We start from the raw sequence: 19,512 nt of genomic DNA on the forward strand, positions 1-19,512 counted from the left end.
TTTGATTCTTAATTCAGTTTTCATTCTTGTTATTGGTCTACAAGAATTCCTATTTTTTGTATCTAGACCATTTTTAGGAATTACACTTTTTTTTTCCTAAATTATCTGATTTGTTAGTATATAAAATTATTTATAATAATCTGTTATCAAACTGTATTTATGCAGTATCTGTTGTATTGTTTTCTCTCCCATTTCTCATTTTTGTGTTTGAGTCTTCATTCATTTTCCTTAGTTGATGTAGTTAAAGCATTGTCAAACATTTCTTTCTTTCTTTTTTAAACTGGTCATTACTTTCAATGTAATGTTATTGTTTATTCTTGTCTCTTATTTATTTCTGATTTTTTGTTTCCTTTTTTCTAGTAAATTTTGGACAAGTTTATTCTTTTTTTAGTTCCTTGTGGTATAATTTTGTTTATTTGAATGCTTTTTCCTTAATATAAGCATTTATAGCATAGAAAATAAAATAGAATTACCATATGATTGAATAATTCCACTACTAGATATTTACCAAAAGGAAATTAAAACACTAATTTAAAAAGATATATGCACTCCTGTGTTTATTTCAACATTATTTACAATAGCCAAGATACAGAGGCATCCCAAGAGTTCATGGATCGATAAAGAAGATATATATATGTTGAAAATGACTCAGTCATAAAGAAGAATGAAATCTCACCATTGGTAACAGTATTGGAGGGTAAAATGCTATGTGCAATAAGTCAGAGAAAGACAAATGCCATTTAATTTCACTCGTATGTGGAATTTAAGGAAAAAAACAAACAAGCAAAGAAAAAAGAGACAAACAAAAAAAGCCCAGACTCCTAAATATAGAATAATGTGATGGTTACCAAAGGAGAAGTGGGTGAAGGGATGGGTGAAATAGGTGAAGAATATTAAGAGTAAACTTACCTTGATGAGCACTGAGTAATGTATAAAATTATTGAATCACTATATTGTACACCTGAGACTAGTAGAACTAGAATATACTAGAATTAAAAAAAAAACAGTTTTGAGGATATGTTAGGGCATTTGAGTTTTCCTTCAAGCAAAATGGTAACTTGAATGATTTTTAAGTAGAGCATCGACATGATCTAATCGGAATTTAGTAAGGCTACTCTAGTTTTGAGTAAAATATGGATAGGAGAGACAAAGTTTGGAGTTAGCAAATTCTAAATGAACCTGTTGAAAAAAGTTCAGAACAGAAAGAGAGAGAGAGAGAGTCAGAGAATATATTTTAACGTGAAACATGTGAATGAATTTAAAGGATATTCAGGGGACATGATCAATAGTAAACAAATTTTGATTCATGTTGATTGTGAAGTTTTAGTGGTATATCCAGGAGTTACCAAATGTAGAGATGGCTACATGGAACAGAGGAAGAATTGGGAGATTTAGATGTGGGAAATTTTAGCATAGAGATGATGAGGTGATGATTGACTTTATGACCCTTCTGTGTGCCAAAGAAGCCTATAAATAAAGAATCGTTTTTTTTTTCCTTAAAAATAAATCCACAATAGCTAAACTATGGAAAGAGCCCAAGGTGTCCATTGACAGAGGGATGGATAAAGAAGATACATCAGCGTGGATGGAACTGGAGGGCATTATGCAGAATTAAATAAGTCAATCAGAGAAATACACTTATCATATGGTTTCATTCATATGTGCAATATAAGAACTAGCACAAAGGATTACAGGGGAAGGGATGGAAAACTGAATGGGAGGGAGACAAATCATGAGATTCTTAACTATAGGAAACCAACTAAGAGTTGCTGGGGGTGTGGGTGGGGGGCATGGGGTTACTCTGTGATGGGCCTTAAGGAGGGCACATGATGTAATGAGCTTTGGGTATTACAGGCAACTGAGGAATCACTGGACTCTACATCTGAAACTAATGATGTACTGTATGTTTGCTAATTGAATTTAATTTAAAAAAAAATTAAATTTAGGGCAGCCTGGGTAGCTCAACAGTTTTGTACCATCTTCAGCCCAGGGCATGATCCTGGAGACCCAGGATCGAGTCCCATGTCGGGCTCTCTGCATGGAGCCTGCTTCTTCCTCTGCCTGTGTCTCTGCTTCTCTCTCTCTGTATGTGTCTCTCATGAGTAAATAAATAAAATCTTAAAAAAAACCCCAAAATTTTAAATTTAAAAAAGTCTACCACCATCTCATTTACTTAAGTAATATTGAAGATATTTAATTTATTCCTTTAACTAGGGGATATAATTCCTACAGCATCGTATTAAGACAACACTTTATTTTTCCTTGTCTTATTTTTAATTATTATGTATTTTCTTAAACAGAACACAGTTTTCCTTGCCCAATGGACAATCTCACAGAAGTGACAGAGTTCCTGCTCATGGGGTTTTCTGACATCTGCGAGCTACAGATACTTCATGCTGGACTCTTTCTGCTGATTTATCTGACAGCAGTGGTGTGGAACGTTCTCATCATGATTATCATTACTTTTGATCAGTATCTTCACCGGCCTATGTACTTCTTTCTGAAGAACCTCTCCTTTTTAGATTTGTGCTATGTTTCAGTCACTGTGCCTAAGTCAATCCACAGCTCCCTGACTCACAGTAACTCCATCTCTTACCTTGGCTGTGTGGCTCAAGTCTATTTTTTCTTTGCTTTTGCATCTGCTGAGCTGGCCTTTCTCACTGTCATGTCCTATGATCGCTATGTTGCCATTTGCCACCCCCTCCAATATGAAGCCATTATGACATCAGAAAAATGCCACCACATAGCAGCCATTGCCTGGCTGAGTTGCTTTATTTATGCATCTGTCCACACTGGCAACATATTTTGGGAGCCCATATCAAGATACAGAAAAATCCACCAGTTCTTCTGTGATATCTCCCACGTTTTGGCCCTGGTTTCCCATGAGGTTTTCTTTGCTGAGTTTGTGAGCCTGGCTCTGAGCTCCTGCTTTGTGCTGGTTTGCTTTGTTCTTATGATCATCTCCTATATCCAGATCTTCTCAACAGTGCTCAGAATCCCTTCAGTAGAGAGTAGGGCAAAAGCTTTTTCCACCTGCTCTCCACAGCTGATTGTTATTATGCTCTTCCTTACTACAGGGCTCTTTGGTGCCTTAGGACCAATTGCCAAGACTTCATCCATTCAAGATTTGGTGATTGCTGTGGCTTACACAGTTTTGCCTCCCTTCCTAAATCCCATCATATATAGTCTTCGAAACAAGGAGATTAAAGCAGCTATTTGGAGGATATTTGAGAAGATAAATTCTTTGCAAATTAGAAACAATTAGATTTTGCTAATACAAGATCTGTAACAAAAGACTAGGAGAGTATAAATACATTATGGAAAAAAAAAGATATTGGAAAAACTTGAGCGGCAGATTATTTCCAGCCCATATTTAGAAATAAATACAAATATTTCTTCAAAAATTAAAAATCTCTTGATATCAAATTTTGCAAAATTGTATAACTACAACTTTTGTGGTGTTCCATTCCTTCTCATTCCATATCTTTGAACTCATTTAAATACCTTATATTGAGCCTGATATCCTACACTCAAGTTACTATGTATTTGCTGGAAGGGGTCTCTCTCTCTCTCTCTCTCTCTCTCACACACACACACACACACACACACACACACACACAACTTTCTAGTACCTGATTTATCTACTTAGCAAAAGAGAGCATAGAACAAGCCAGGTAGTTATAATGGAGGTGAGTAAATGTGTTTTTTTGCCCCAAATTTAATAACATTTTTCTTTCAATCTTAGTTAATTCTATAAATCTGTCAGGAAATTGAACTAAGCTTCATCAACAGTCTTTTTGGCAACCATTTAAATTGTCATGTTCCACTTTTGAAATGTTACAGTAATTATTGCAATAATAAAAACAGATAAATTTGATTTACACCTGACACAGCCTAAATATACATTTAGGTTTATAGTAACTCAATCCTTATAATAATGCAACAAAATAACAGTGTTTGTTCTATTTATTTCATCCAGGTTTCATAAATATGAAAACTGAATTCAGTCTCAAAAACATGCCAAAGTTGCACAGAGAAAGCTATCCAAACCAAGAATTGATACCAAGCAGTTTGATTAGAGCATTTATAAATTAATAATGTTATTCACAATTCTATGCTATCTTAATATCTGTAATAAAAATTAATGTTCTTATGTTAATTTATATTTCTGGAATATATATATACATATACATATATATATTTGTTATTATTATTTCTCCATCTTAGATTTTGTGGGCTTTTAAAAAATATTATTTATTTATTCATGAGAGATACAGACAGGCAGACAGACAGAGGGAGAAGCAGGGTCCCTGCAGGGAGTCCAATGTGGGCTACAATCCCAGGACCCTAGGATCATGCCCTGAGCCAAAGGCAGACCCTCAACCACTGAGCCACCCAGGTCTTCTAGATTTTGTAGAAGACCCTAGATTTTTTATTCTTGTTGCTAGTATCATATTTAGGATAATTATAATTATTTTATATTAAATGTTATAAAAGAGTGTCATTTTTGGTGCCATTCTTATCTGTTTTTCATAAAAGTTATTTTATTTTTTATTTTTTGTTTTGTTTTCTTTTTTTAATAAATGTATGTTTTATTGGTGTTCAATTTGTCAACATACAGAATAACACCCAGTGCTCATCCCATCAAGTGCCCACCTCAGTGCCCACCACCCAGTCACCCCCACCCCCCCGCCCACCTCCCCTAGTTCGTTTCCCAGAGTTAGGAGTCTTTCATGTTCTGTCTCCCTTTCTGATATTTCCCACTTGTTTTCTCTCCTTTCTCCTTTATTCCCTTTCACTATTTTTTATAAAAGTTATTTTAGATTGATAACATGATTTTTGAATTTTCTGCCTATTTTATTCTTCAAAATAATTTAAATAGTTGTCTCTATTCCTCAAATATTTAATAGGTGACATTTATAAGCCACTTGTGATTAGAGGCTTTCTTTGAATTTTGGTGAAATTTCTTTGAAATTACCATATATAATTAGTTAATGCATTTTTATAAATTTTACAATTTTCAAAATGGATATTTTCATACAAAATTGAATGTATTATTCTGGACTTAGTATCTGAGTTTATATCTGTGATGTAGCCACTAATTTCTTAAAATTATATGTTTTTGAAGACTCAATTGATTATATATTTTAATGTGTGGCTATTTTACTTTTAATTTTACTTTATCTTCACAGTAATAATTAGTTTCAAGTTCTTATGTATTTAATTTTTAATTAGATATGATGTAATTCACATGGTGTACAAGTCTATGAATTTTGACAAATATATGGAGTCACATAAATGTCTATGCCTTTACATACAAGAAGTCATATGTACACCATAACTCCCTCTTTAAAATATTTGGATCTTAAAAAACTTCCACTATAATTTTTTTATTGGAGTTCAAATTGCCAACATATAGCATAATACCCAGTGCTCATCCTGCCAAGTGCCCCCCTCAGTGCCCATTACTCAGTCACCTTAATCCTCCGCCCACCTCCCTTTCCACTATCCCTTGTTTTTTTCCCCAGAGTTAAGTGTCTCTCATTATTTGTCACCCTCACTGATATTTTCACTCATTTTCTCTCCCTTTTCCTTTATTCAATTCCACTATTTTTTACATTCCACAAATGAATGAGAGCATATAATGTTTGTCCTTCTCCGATGACTAATTTCACTGAGCATAATACCCTCCAGTTCCATTCACATTGAAGCAAATGGTGGGAATTTGTTATTTCTAATGGCTGAGTAATATTCCATTGTATACATAAACCACATCTTCTTTATCCATTCATCTTCCGATGGACACCGAGGCTCCATCCACAGTATGGCTACGGAGGACATTGCTGCTATAAACATTGGGGTGCAGGTGTTCTGGGATTTCACTGCATTTGTATCTCTGGGGTAAATCCCAAGCAGTGCAATCAATGGGTCTTAGGGCAGATGTATTTTTAACTCTTTGAGAAACTTCCAAACAGTTTCCAGAGTGGCTGAACGAGTTCACGTTGCCACACACAGTGCAGGAGGGTTCCCCTTTCTCCACATCCTCTCCAACATTTGTGGTTTCCTGTCTTGTTAATTTTCCCCATTCTCACTAGTGTAAAGTAATATTTCATTGTGGTTTTGATTTGTATTTCCCTGATGGCAAGTGATTGCAGAGCATTTTCTCATGTGCTTGTTGGCCATGTCTATGTCTTCCTCTGTGAGACTTCTCTTCATGTCTTTTGTCCATTTCATGATTGGATTGTTTGTATCTAGGCTGTTGAGTTTAAAAGTTCTTTATAGATCTTGGAAACTAGCTCTTTATCTGATACGTCATTTGCAAATATCTTCTCCCATTCTGTAGGTTGTCTTTTAGTTTTGTTGACTGTTTCTGTTGCAGTGCAAAAGCTATCTTGATGTAGTCCCAATAGTTCATTTTTGCTTTTCTTTCCTTTGCCTTCGTAAATGTATATTGCAAGAAGTTGTTGTGGCCAAGTTCAAAAAGGGTGTTTCCTCTGTTCTTCTCTAGGATTTTGATGGAATCTTCTCTCACATTTAGACTTTCATCTATTTAGAGTTTATCTTGGTGTAGGGTGTAAGCGAATGGTCTAGTTCATTCTTCTGCATGTGGCTGTACAATTATCCCAGCACCATTTATTGAAGAGACTATCTTTTTCCAGTGGATACCTTTTCCTGCTTTGTCAAATATTAGTTGACACAGAGTAGAGGCCCATTTATGGATTCACTATTCTGTTCCATTGATCAATGTGTCTGTTTTTGTGCCAGTACCACATTGTCTTGATGACCACAGTTTTGTAGTACAAACTAAAATCTGGCATTGTGATGTCCCCAGCTCTGGTTGTCCTTTTTAATATTCCCCAGGCTATTCGCGGTCTTTTCTGATTCCACACAAATCTTAAGATGGTTTGTTCCAACTCTTTGAAAAAAGTCCATGGTATTTTGATAGGGATTGCATTAAATGTGTACATTGCCAAGGGTAGCATTGATATTTTCACAACATTAATTCTTCTAATCCATGAGCATGGAATATTTTTCCATCTCTTTGTGTCTTCCTCCATTTCCTTCAGAAGTGTTCTGCAGTTTTTAGGGTATACACCCTTTACTTCTTTTTTTAGGTTTACTTCTAGGTGTGATATGATTTTGGGTGATATTGTAAATGGGATTGACTCCTTAATCTCTGTTTTTCAGTATCATTCTTAGTGTATAGAAATACCACTGATTTCTGGGCACTGATTAGTTACTGCCACACGGCTGAATTGCTGTATGAGTCCTACGAAAACTGGAATGCGATTTTAGATTTTCTATATTAGGTATCATGTCATCTGCGAAGAGGGAGAGTTTGACTTATTCTTTGCCAATTTGAATGCCTTTTATTTCTTTTGTTGCCTGATTTCTGAGGCTAGGACTTCTATTTTTTAATTAAAAAATTTTTTAAAATAATATCTTTATTTTTTATTGGTGTTCAATTTGCCAACATACAGAATAACACCCAGTGCTCATCCCGTCAACTGCCCCGCTCAGTGCCCATCACCCATTCACCCCCACCCCAGCCCTCCTCCCCTCCTACCACCCCTAGATCATTTCCCAGAGTTAGGAGTCTTCATGTCTCCCTTTCTGATATTTCCAACCCATTTCTTCTCCCTTCCCTTCTATTCCCTTTCACTATTATTTGTATTCCCCAAATGAATGAGACCATATAATCTTTGTCCTTCTCCACTTGACTTATTTCAATCAGCATAATACCCTCCAGTTCCATGTTGAAGCAAATGGTAGGTATTTGTCATTTCTAATGGCTGAGTAATATTCCACTGTATACATAGACCACATCTTCTTTATCCATTCATCTTTCGATGGACACCGAGGCTCCTGCCACAGTTTGGCTATTGTAGACATTGTTGCTATAAACATCGGGATGCAGGTGTCCCAGCATTTCAATACATCTGCATCTTTGGGGTAAATCCCCACCAGTGCAATTGCCGGGTCGTAGGGCAGGTCTATTTTTAACTCTTTGAGGAACTTCCACACAGTTTTCCACAGGGGCTGTACCAGTTGACATTCCCACCAACAGTGCAAGAGGGTTCCCTTTTCTCCGCATCCTCTCCAACATTTGTGGTTTCCTGACTTGTTAATTTTTCTCATTCTCACTGGTGTGAGGTGGTATCTCATTTCAGATTGTACTAAAAAGCTGTGGTCATCAAAACAGTGTGGTACTGGCACAAAAACAGACACATAGATCAATGGAACAGAATAGAGAATCCAGAAGTGGACCCTCAACTTTATGGTCAACTAATATTGGATAAAGGAGGAAAGACCATCTACTGGAAGAAAGACAGTCTCTTCAATAAATGGTGCTGGGAAAATTGGACATCCACATGCAGAAGAATGAAACTAGACAACTCTCTTGCACCATACACAAAGATAAACTCAAAATGGATGAAAATCTAAATGTGAGACAAGATTCCATCAAAATCCTAGAGGAGAACACAGGCAACACCCTTTTTGAACTCGGGCACAGTAACTTCTTGCAAGATACATCCATGAAGGGAAAAGAAACAAAAGCAAAAATGAACTATTGGGACTTCATCAAGATAAGAAGCTTCTGCACAGCAAAGGATACAGTCAAAAAACTAAAAGACAACCTACAGAATGGGAGAAGATATTTGCAAATGACCTATCAGATAAAGGGCTAGATTCCAAGATGTATAAAGAACTTCTTAAACTCGACAGCAAAGAAACAAACAATCCAATCATGAAATGGGCAAAAGACATGAACAGAAATCTCACAGAGGAAGACATAGACATGGCCACGAACCACATGAGAAAATACTCTGCATCACTTGCCATCACGGAAATACAAATCAAAAACACAATGAGATACCACCTCACACCAGTGAGAATGAGGAAAATTAACAAGTCAGGAAACCACAAATGTTGGAGAGGATGTGGAGAATGGGGAACCCTCCTGCACTGTTGGTGGGAATGTGAACTGGCGCAGCCACTCTGGAAAACTGTGTGGAGGTTCCTCAAAGAGTTAAAAATAGACCTGCCCTACCACCCAGCAATTGCACTGTTGGGGATTTACCCCAAAGATACAGATGTATTGAAACGCTGGGACACCTGCACCCCGATGTTTATAGCAGCAATATCCACAATAGCCAAACTGTTGAAGGAGCCTCGGTGTCCATCTAAAGATAAATGGATAAAGAAGGAGTGGTTTATGTATACAATGGATTATTACTCAGCCATTAGAAATGAAAAATACCCACCATTTGCTTCAATGTGGTTGGAACTGGAGGGTATTATGCTTAGTGAAATAAGTCAAGTGGAGAAGGACAAAGATTATATGTTCTCATTCATTTTGGGAATATAAATAATAGTGAAAGGGAATAGAAGGGAAGGGAGAAGAAATGGGTTGGGAATATCAGAAAGGGAGACAGAACATGAAGACTCCTAACTCTGGGAAACAAACTAGGGGTGGTGGAAGGGGAGGAGGGCCGGGGTGTGCGGGTGAATGGGTGACGGGCACTGAGGGGGGCACTTGACGGGATCAGCACTAGGTGTTATTCTGTATGTTGGCAAATTGAACACCAATAAAAAATAAATTTATTATTTAAAAATAATAAAAAATAAAAACATTATGAGCAGCTATATGCCAATAAATTAGGCAATCTAGAAGAAATGGACACATTTCTGGAAAGCCACATACTACCAAAACTGGAACAGGAAGAAATAGAAAACCTGAACAGGCCAATAACCAGGGAGGAACTTGAAGCAGTCATCAAAAACCTCCCAAGACACAAGAGTTCAGGGCCAGATGGCTTCCCTGGGGAATTCTATCAAATGTTTAAAGAGGAAACCATACGTATTCTACTAAAGCTGTTTGGAAAGATAAAAAGAGATGGAGTACTTCCAAACTCGTTCTATGAGGCCAGCATCACCTTAATCGCAAAACCAAAGACTCCACCAAACAGGAGAATTATAGGCCAATATCCCTGATGAACATGGATGCAAAAATTCTCAACAAGATACTAGCCAATATGATCCAACAATACATTAAGGTTATTCACCATGACTAACTGGGATTTATTCCTGGGATGCAAGGTTGGTTCAACACTTGTAAAACAATCAATGTGATTCATCATATCAGCAAGAGAAAAAACAAGAACCCTAGGATCCTCTCAATAGATGCAGAGAAAGCATTTGACAAAATACAGCATCCATTCCTGATCAAAACTCTTCAGAGTGTAGGGATAGAGGGAACATTCCTCAACATCTTAAAAGCCATCTATGAAAAGCCCACAGCAAATATCATTCTCAATGGGGTAGCACTGGGAGCCTTTCCCCACGATGAGGACAAGACAGGGATGTCCACTCTCACCACTGGTATGGAACATAGTACTAGAAGTCCTAGCCTCAGCAATCAGGCAACAAAAAGAAATATAAGGCATTCAAATTGGCAAAGAAGTAGTCAACCTCTCCCTCTTCGCCGATGACATGATACTCTACATAGAAAACCCAAAAGACTCCACCCCAAGATTGCTAGAACTCATAACAGTAATTTGGCAGTGTGGCAGGATACAAAATCAATGCCCGGAAGTCCGTGGCATTTCTAGACACTAACAATGAGACTGAAGAAAGAGAAATTAAGGAGTCAATCCCATTTATAATTGCACCCAAAAGTATAAGATACCTAGGAATAAACCTAACTAAAGAGGTAAAGGATCTATACCCTAAAAACTATAGAAAACTTCTGAAAGAAATGGAGGAAGACACAAAGAGATGGAAAAATATTCCATGCTCATGGATTGGAAGAATTAATACTGTGAAAATGTCAATGCTACCCAGGGCAATTTACACATTTAATGCAATCCCTATCAAAATACCATGGATTTTCTTCAGAGAGTTGGAACAAATTATTTTAAGATTTGTGTGGAACCAGAAAAGACCCCGAATAGCCAGGGGAATTTTAAAAAAGGAAACCATAGTGGGGGGCATCACAATGCCAAGTTTCAGGTTGTACTACAAAGCTGTCATCATCAAGACAGTGTGGTACTGGCACAAAAAGAGACACATAGATCAATGGAACAGAATAGAGAATCCAGAAGTGGACCTTCAACTTTATGGTGAAAAATATTTGACAAAGGAAGGAAGACTATCCACTGGAAGAAAAAGTCTCTTCACTAAATGGTGCTGAGAAATTGGACATCCACATGCAGAAGAATAAAACTAGACCACTCTCTTGCACCATACACAAAGATAAACTCAAAATGGAAGAAAGATCTAAATGTGAGACAAGATTCCATCAAAATCCTAGAGGAGAACACAGGCAACACCCTTTTTGAACTCAGCCACAGTAACTTCTTGCAAGATACATCCAAGAAGGCAAAAGAAACAAAAGCAAAAATGAACTATTGGGACTTCATCAAGATAAGAAGCTTTTGCTGTGAAAAAGATACCATCAATAAAATTAAAAGACAACTTACAGAATGGGAGAAGATATATGCAAATGACCTATCAGATAAAGGGCTAGTTTCCAAGATCTATAAAGAACTTCTTAAACTCGACAGCTAGAAACAAACAATCCAATCATGAAATGGGTGAAAGACATAAACAGAAATCTCACAGAGGAAGACACAGACATGGTCAACAAGCACATGAGGAAATGCTCTGCATCACTTGCCATCAGGGAAATACTAATCAAAACCACAATGAGATACTACCTCACACCACTGAGAATCGGGAAATTTAACAAGGCAGGAAACCACAAATGTTGGAGAGGATATGGAGAAAGGGGAACTCTCTTGCACTGTTGGTGGGAATGTGAACTGGTGCAGTCACTCTGGAAAACTGTGTGGAGGGTTCTCAAAGAATGAAAAATAGATCTGCCCTACTACCCAGCAATTGCACTGCTGAGGATTTATGCCAAAGATGCAAATGCAATGAAATGCCAGGACACCTGCACCCGATGTTTATAGCAGCAATGTCACAGTAGCCAAACTGTTGAAGGAGCCTCAGTGTCCATTGAAAGATGAATGGATAAAGAAGATGTGGTCTATGTATACGATGTAATATTACTCAGCCATTAGAAACGACAAATACCCACCATTTTCTTCGACATGGATGGAACTGGAGGGTATTATGCTTAGTGAAATAAGTCAATCAGAGAAGCAGAAACATTATATGGTCTCATTCATTTGAGGTATATAAATATAGTGAAAGGGAAATAAGGGGAAAGGAGAAAAAATGAGTGGAAATATCAGAATGGGCGACAGAACATGAAAGGCTCTTAACTCTGGGAAACGAACTAGGGGTGGTGGAAGGGGAGGTGGGCCAGGGTGTGGGTCATTGGGTGACGGGTGAGGGAGGCACTTGATGGGATGAGCCCTGGGTGTTATTCTATATGTTGTCAAATATAACACCAATAGAAAATAAATTTATAAAAAATATCGAAAACACCACAAAAATATGGAGGTTAAATAATGTTACTAAATAATGGTATCAAAATCAAAATAAAAAAATACTTGAATAGAAATGAAAAGAAAAACACAACAGCCCATTGCCTTTGGGATGTAGCTAAACTCTTCTCTTTTCCAAGTTGTTTTTTTTAATATTTTATTGATTTAGGAGAGAGAGAGTGAGCAAAACAGGGGAGGAGGAGCAGAGAGAGAGAGGAAGAAGACTCCCCTCTGAGCAGAGAGCCTGACATAAGACTTGATCCCAGGACCATGAGATCATGACCTGAGCCAAAGGCAGATGCTTAACTATTCAGGATAACAACCCTCAATAAAGTAATTTAGAGGGAACATGCCTCAACATAATAAAAGCCATATATGAAAAGCCCACAGCTTATATACTACTTAATGGTGAAGAACTGAGAACTTTTCCCTTACGGTCAGGAAAGTAAAGAAGTCCACTCTCACCACTTTATTCAGCATAGTACTGGAAGTCTAAGCCATAGCAATCTGACAACAAAAAGAAATAAAAGGCATATAAATAAAAGGAAGAAGGGAAATTTCACTATTTGCAGATGACATGAGACTATTTGTGGAAAACTCTAAAGATTCCACCATAAAAACTACTAGAACTGACAAACTCAGTAAGGTCTTAGGATACAAAATCAACATGCAGAAACCTGTTGCATTTCTATGAGCTAGTACTGAAGTAACAGACAAATTGAGAAAACTCCCATTTACAATAGCTCCAAAAATAACAAAATGCCTAAAAATAAACTTAACCAAAGAGGTTGACAATCATTTAGTCCTTGGGCTTCAGAGGCTGCCTCAGTGAAACACAAGAGAACTTTATCAATTCCTCATACAATACTTTTGAAATTAAGTGGAATAGATATACACAACATAAGAAAAATATTTTATAATATAGGAAAGGCTAAGGCCATATTTAACCTGGTATCTATTTCACAGACAGGATTTTATTGATGATGGTGAAATTTGAGATTACTTTTAATATTGGTTAAGACTTCCAGTTAATAAAAAAAAGACTTCCAGCTAATAATAAGAAAACATTTTTCAAAGACATGAGGAGAAAACTCGAACAGTGCAACAGAGATACCTATTACCTTTACGTTGTTGTTGTTGTTAGGTCTCTTGATTGCACTCTTCTTCAAAGTCCCAGAAGGAATTGATCAAAAGTAAACCTCATGAACTCCCATAATGGGTGTAGTGAAACCAGGGTGATGTCACTCTCCTGTCTATCTTTAAAAGGTCAACCACAGCCACATTCCATTACCCAGATGGATAAGGGCTGCAGCGTCATCTGATGCTGAGTTCAATCATATACAAAGACTTACAGGAGCAAAAGGGTAATTACTGTTTCTGACCTGTTCTCCTTTTGATATGTGCTGTAAGTTCTTTTTTTGAAAGGTTTTATTTATTTATTCATGAGAGGCACACACACACACACACACACACACACACACACAGAGAGAGAGAGAGAGGGGTGGGGGAGAGAGGGAGAGGCAGAGACACAGGCAGAGGGAGAAGCAAGGCCCTATGCAGGGAGCCGGATGCTGAACTCAATCCCGGGATTCCAGGATCATGCCGGGGGCTGAAGGCAGGCGTGAAACCGCTGAGCCACCCGGGGATCCCAATGCTATAAATTCTTGACCATAATTCCTCAATTTTTCGCTGTCATCTATTTTTATGAAGAAAAGCAAAGATGATTTTTTAAATTCAAGAATAATTAACACAACGTTAGTTGTTATTAGTTGTCATATTAGTTCCAGTTGTATAATATATTTGACAATTCTATACATTTCTCTGTGCTCATCAAGATAAGTGTATTCTTAATCACCTTTTTTGGATTGAATCTTTCATGTAACAATAACTTTCTGTAATATATTAGGAAATGGGTTTTTATTCCCATTATGTGTTTACAAAAGAATACACGTTCCTCCTATATTATTGGATGATGTATTTGTTTCCTTGTGTATGTAATTTTACAAAAGAAATGAGACTGATTTTATTTTGGGTGGGAGTGATTTCTGATAGTTAGAAAACTTAAACAAATGTCTCAATTATCTTTATGTTTCTTACATGAAACTGGCAGTGAGGAGCTATACCCAAATTGTATACAGTGGAGGGAAGATAGTGTTCTAGAGAGCTAAGGCAGCATTACAAGCTCTGGGCCCCAACATCTGAATTGAGACCCAAGTCCTCCCTCCAGGTAATTTAGGTGATGCTAGGCAAATGACCTGGGAATCTGAATTATTTAATTTGTAAAGGAGAAAATAAGATGTGTAAGATAACTCTTGAGGAAGATAAAATATGGTAAAGCAATAGAACAGTTCCTGGCATGCTGTCAGCTTCAAATAAAGATTTCATGTTATTCTACCATTACTAAGTCCCCAAAGTAAGTAGTGCAGTATTCTATGTATATTAAACTCAAGAAATTGGATACAGAAAAATAAGAATGAGCAGTGAGGTCAATTACCTTATAAGGTGCAGACAGCATTCTCTGTCTGGTGTGCCAGTGGGCTGTTCAGTGCAGCTTGATCACAGTCATTCTCATTTCCAAAATTTCAATAATGATTTGTTTCATTTTGGCCACAAATATTGACTCAGAAAGCATGTATGTTTTTCTTTGCGGCTGTTTTAACTTTGCACAGGGGCTAGGGGTTTCATCTACCGGTAGGTATGGAATTTGACAGGTGATAATTTTTAATGCAATGTGTACCAGATTTGTTGGATATTTATATAAGGCATCAAATTAATCTCCAGTGTTGTCTACTGCTTTAGCACCCCAGAACTAGGGGTTCCTAATACACTGAATATGTGATTAGTCTCTGGAATCATTACAAGAGCATCGAATGTCTTGAAAGTTGGAGATATTCCTGAAATATCCCTATATCACAATCATTTCTAAACTCTTCCTAGAGAGAAGAGCCAATATTTCTTTTCATGTTGGTAAGGAATTTTAAAATTTAACACTTAACGTGTCAGAAACCAAAAAATTTCAAAGCTATTAAAGGTTTACATTTTCATAAGAGAAAATGTAATAGAAGTTATTACTGATTCTTTTCAGAAAGGACAGATATGTTTTACTTCTATTGTTCTTTCTTATTTATTTTGAGCTGTTTTAAAATTCTACTTTAAATCACACACACACATACACACAATATTTTTGCCTGAGCAGACAAACTGTGACCTCCTTCAGTATAACCAATTTCATTTTACTGGTCTTTAGCATTTAACACAGATGTTGGCTTTGATTAGCCAGATAAAGGAGGGGGATTGAATTGGAGTCAGAAACAACTCAGTGTTGCTCAGTTTTTCTCTCTGCATCTCAGTTTCCATGAATGATTGGTTGCTACAGACAATAAAGTTGATGATGCTTGTGAAGACAACTAAAGACTTCCTTTGTAAATGACAATGATCTTCTAAGTGCTAGATCTTCCTCCTTAAATTTAGAATAAAGAGTAGGAGCTTTACATAGTGAAGTTGTAAAAATTATCAAATCTGAATTTTATTTATTCATAAGATTTTATTTATTCATAAATATTTTATTTATTCATAAGAGACACAGAGAGCGGCAGAAACAGGCAGAGGGAGAAGCAGGCTCCTCATAGGGAGCCCGATGTGGAACTCGATCCCCAGATCCGAGAGCACTCCCTGAGCCAAAGGCAGAGAGGCTCAACCGCTGACCTACCCAGGTGTCCGTTGAAACCAAATTCTTACGTGTATGAATACATATTAAAACTGGCAAAAAGGAGTAATTCATCTTATATCACAAAACGAAAATGGTAACAGTTGTCTCTTACAGAGAATCTGCACATTAATTATCAAGGTCTTACCTCTTTAACAATATATGTACTTACTCATCTGTATTTGATCATTTCTAAGCACTTTTATTATTTTATATAATTTAATCTTGAACATACTTGAGATTTAACCTTATTATCCTCTTTGTATGTAAAGTGGACAAAAAAAATGGTGGGTAGAGGATAATCTGGACCCACAGTCATGGTCCAGACTCAAACTATGGACTCTTAAATTAATGTCCCTAAGATATCTAAGGGGCTGGCCATTGGTGAAGACCCCATCTGTTTCTGTGGCTGCATGGCCTACTCCACACAACTACAGACAGGGCATCACAATCTGCCTGATTGTTCAGACAGAGGACATTGGAACTTTGGGTATGAAAATTCCCCAAATTCTGTTTCAGTTATTTTATAAACCTTCTTATGTAGAATATATCTCTAAAAGTTTTTAAGATCCAGTTGGAGTTTTAAACCAGAGAAGTTGATTCCATTTTGATTTCCATAAGAGAACTCTCTAGAAATTAGGGGTTTTATCTTTTTATATATTATGATTTTATTTATTTATTCATGAGAGACATAGAGAAAGCAGCAGAGACATAAGCAGAGGGAGAAGGACACGATACAGGACACGATCCCAGGACCCCAGTATCACAACCTGAGCCAAAGGCAGAAGCTCAACCACTGAACTACCCAGGCACACTGTTCTCTCTCTCTCTCTCTCTTAAATGATTTACTTTTTGTGTTTTCAAAGAGTAATGATTTTGCAAATTTCCATACTCATTGATAAATCACACTATCATTAGGAAATCTCAAAACCTTGGTCTGTGGAAATCTTATAAGTTATCAATATTCTTTCAAAATGCTTTCATTTGAATATGCTTGACACACAGTGTTTCATTAGTTTTCAGTTTACAGCATAGTGATTCACAAGGTTGAAAGTTATTATATGCTCACAATGAGTGTAGCTACCATCTGTCATGAAACCACACTATCAGGATGACAGAGAGTGGGGCAAAATTGGTGAAGGGGAGGGGATACCGGCCCCCAAGTATGGAATAATAAGTCACAGGAATAAAAAGGAGAGCATAAGTATTATAGTCAATGATATTGTAATAGCAAAATAATAAGACAGATGGTAGCTATAGTTGTGATGAACATAACAGTATATATACTTCTTGTGGAAAAATGTCAACCATATTAACATTTTTCTAAAAATGATAATAAAACAAATAAAAATGAAAGAAGGAAAAAAATCAAAAATAAAAAATACAGTGTCATGGACTATATTCTTTATGCTGTGGCTTTTATTCCTGTGACTTACTTATTCCATAAATGCAAGACAGTATCTCCCATTCTTCTTCACCCATTTAGTCATTGTTCCACCACTTTCTTCTCTCACAACAAGCACTTACTTCTCTGCATTTATGGAACCAATTCTGCTTTCTGTTTGTTCATTCCTTTTTTTAAATAATAAATTTGTTTTTTATTGGTGTTCAGTGTGCCAACATACAGAATAACACCCAGTGCTCATCCCGCCAAGTGCCCCCCTCAGTGCCCGTCACCCATTCACCCCCACCCCCCACCCTCCTCCCCTTCCACCACCCCTAGTTTGTTTCCCAGAGTTAGGAGTCTTCATGTTCTGTCTCCCTTTCTGATATTTCCAACCCATTTCTTCTCCCTTCCCATCTATTCCCTTTCACTATTATTTATATTCCCCAAATGAATGAGAACATATAATCTGTCCTTCTCCACTTGACTTATTACATTCAGCATAATACCCTCCAGTTCCATCCACATTGAAGCAAATGGTGGATATTTGTCATTTCTAATGCCTGAGGAATATTCCATTGTATACATAAACCACATCTTCTTGATACATTCATCTTTCGATGGACACCTAGGCTCCTTCCCAGTTTGGCTATTGTGGACGTTGCTGCTATAAACATCAGGGTGCAGGTGTCCCGGCGTTTCATTGCATCTGTATCTTTGGGGTAAATCCCCAGCAGTGCAATTGCTGGGTCGTAGGGCAGGTCTATTTTTAGCTCTTTGAGGAACCTCCACACAGTTTTCCAGAGTGGCTGAACCAGTTCACATTCCCACCAACAGTGCAAGAGGGTTCCCTTTTCTCCGCATCCTCTCCAACATTTGTGGTTTCCTGCCTTGTTAATTTTCCCCATTCTCACTGGTGTGAGGTGGTATCTCATTGTGGTTTTGATTTGTATTTCCCTGATGGCCAGTGATGCGGAGCATTTTCTCATGTGCGTGTTGGCCATGTCTATGTCTTCCTCTGTGAGATTTCTCTTCATGTCTTTTGCCCATTTCATGATTGGATTGTTTGTTTCTTTGCTGTTGAGTTTAATAAGTTCTTTATAGATCTTGGAAACTAGCCCTATATCTGATACATCATTTGCAAATATCTTCTCCCATTCTGTAGGTTGTCTTTTAGGTTTGTTGACTGTATCCTTTGCTGTGCAAAAGCTTCTTATCTTGATGAAGTCCCAATAGTTCATTTTTGCTTTGTTTCTTTTGCCTTCGTGCATATATCTTGCAAGAAGTTACTGTGGCAAGTTCAAAAAGGGTGTTGCCTGTGTTCTCCTCTAGGATTCTGATGGAATCTTGTCTCACATTTAGATCTTTCATCCATTTTGAGTTTAAGTTTGTGTATGGTGAGAGTGGTCTAGATTCATTCTTCTGCATATGGATGTCCAAATTTCCCAGCACCATTTATTGAAGAGACTGTCTTTCTTCCGATGGATAGTCTTTCCTCCTTTATCAAATATTAGTTGACCATAAAGTTGACGGTGCACTTCTGGATTCTCTATTCTGTTCCATTGATCTATGTGTTTGTTTTTGTGCCAGTACCACTGGGAGCCTTTCCCCTAAGATCAGGAACAAGACAGGAATGTCTACTCTCACCACTGCTATTCAACATACTACTAGAAGTCCTACCCTCAGCAATCAGACAACAAAAAGACATTAAAGGCATTCAAATTGGCAAAGAAGAAGTCAAACTCTCCCTCTTTGCTGATGACATGATACTCTACATAGAAAACCCAGAAGCCTCCACCCCAAGATTGCTAGAACTCATACAGCAATTTGGCAGTGTGGCAGGATACAAAATCAATGCCCGGAAGTCAGTGGCATTTCTAGACTCTAACAATGAGACTGAAGAAAGAGAAATTAAGGAGTCAATCCCATTTACAATTGCACCCACAAGCATAAGATACCTAGGAAGA

General features: G+C 37.2%; 1 protein-coding gene across 1 annotated transcript; it reads left to right on the plus strand.

Annotated features, from left to right (window-relative positions):
• Window positions 1-2,320: 2,320 nt before the first annotated feature.
• LOC121474975 (olfactory receptor 14I1) lies at window positions 2,321-3,265 on the plus strand. Its single transcript, XM_041728126.1, has one exon. The coding sequence runs from the start codon at window positions 2,321-2,323 to the stop codon at window positions 3,263-3,265; it is 945 nt and encodes a 314-aa protein (XP_041584060.1).
• The last annotated feature ends 16,247 nt before the right edge of the window (window positions 3,266-19,512 follow it).

Source organism: Vulpes lagopus, chromosome 13 (assembly GCF_018345385.1).
Source record: "Vulpes lagopus strain Blue_001 chromosome 13, ASM1834538v1, whole genome shotgun sequence".
Classification (NCBI taxonomy): domain Eukaryota; kingdom Metazoa; phylum Chordata; class Mammalia; order Carnivora; family Canidae; genus Vulpes; species Vulpes lagopus.

Excerpts from the sequence above, each read along its gene's own strand:
- LOC121474975 (XM_041728126.1), top strand. The coding sequence starts at position 2,321 with ATGGACAATCTCACAGAAGTGACAGAGTTCCTGCTCATGGGGTTTTCT.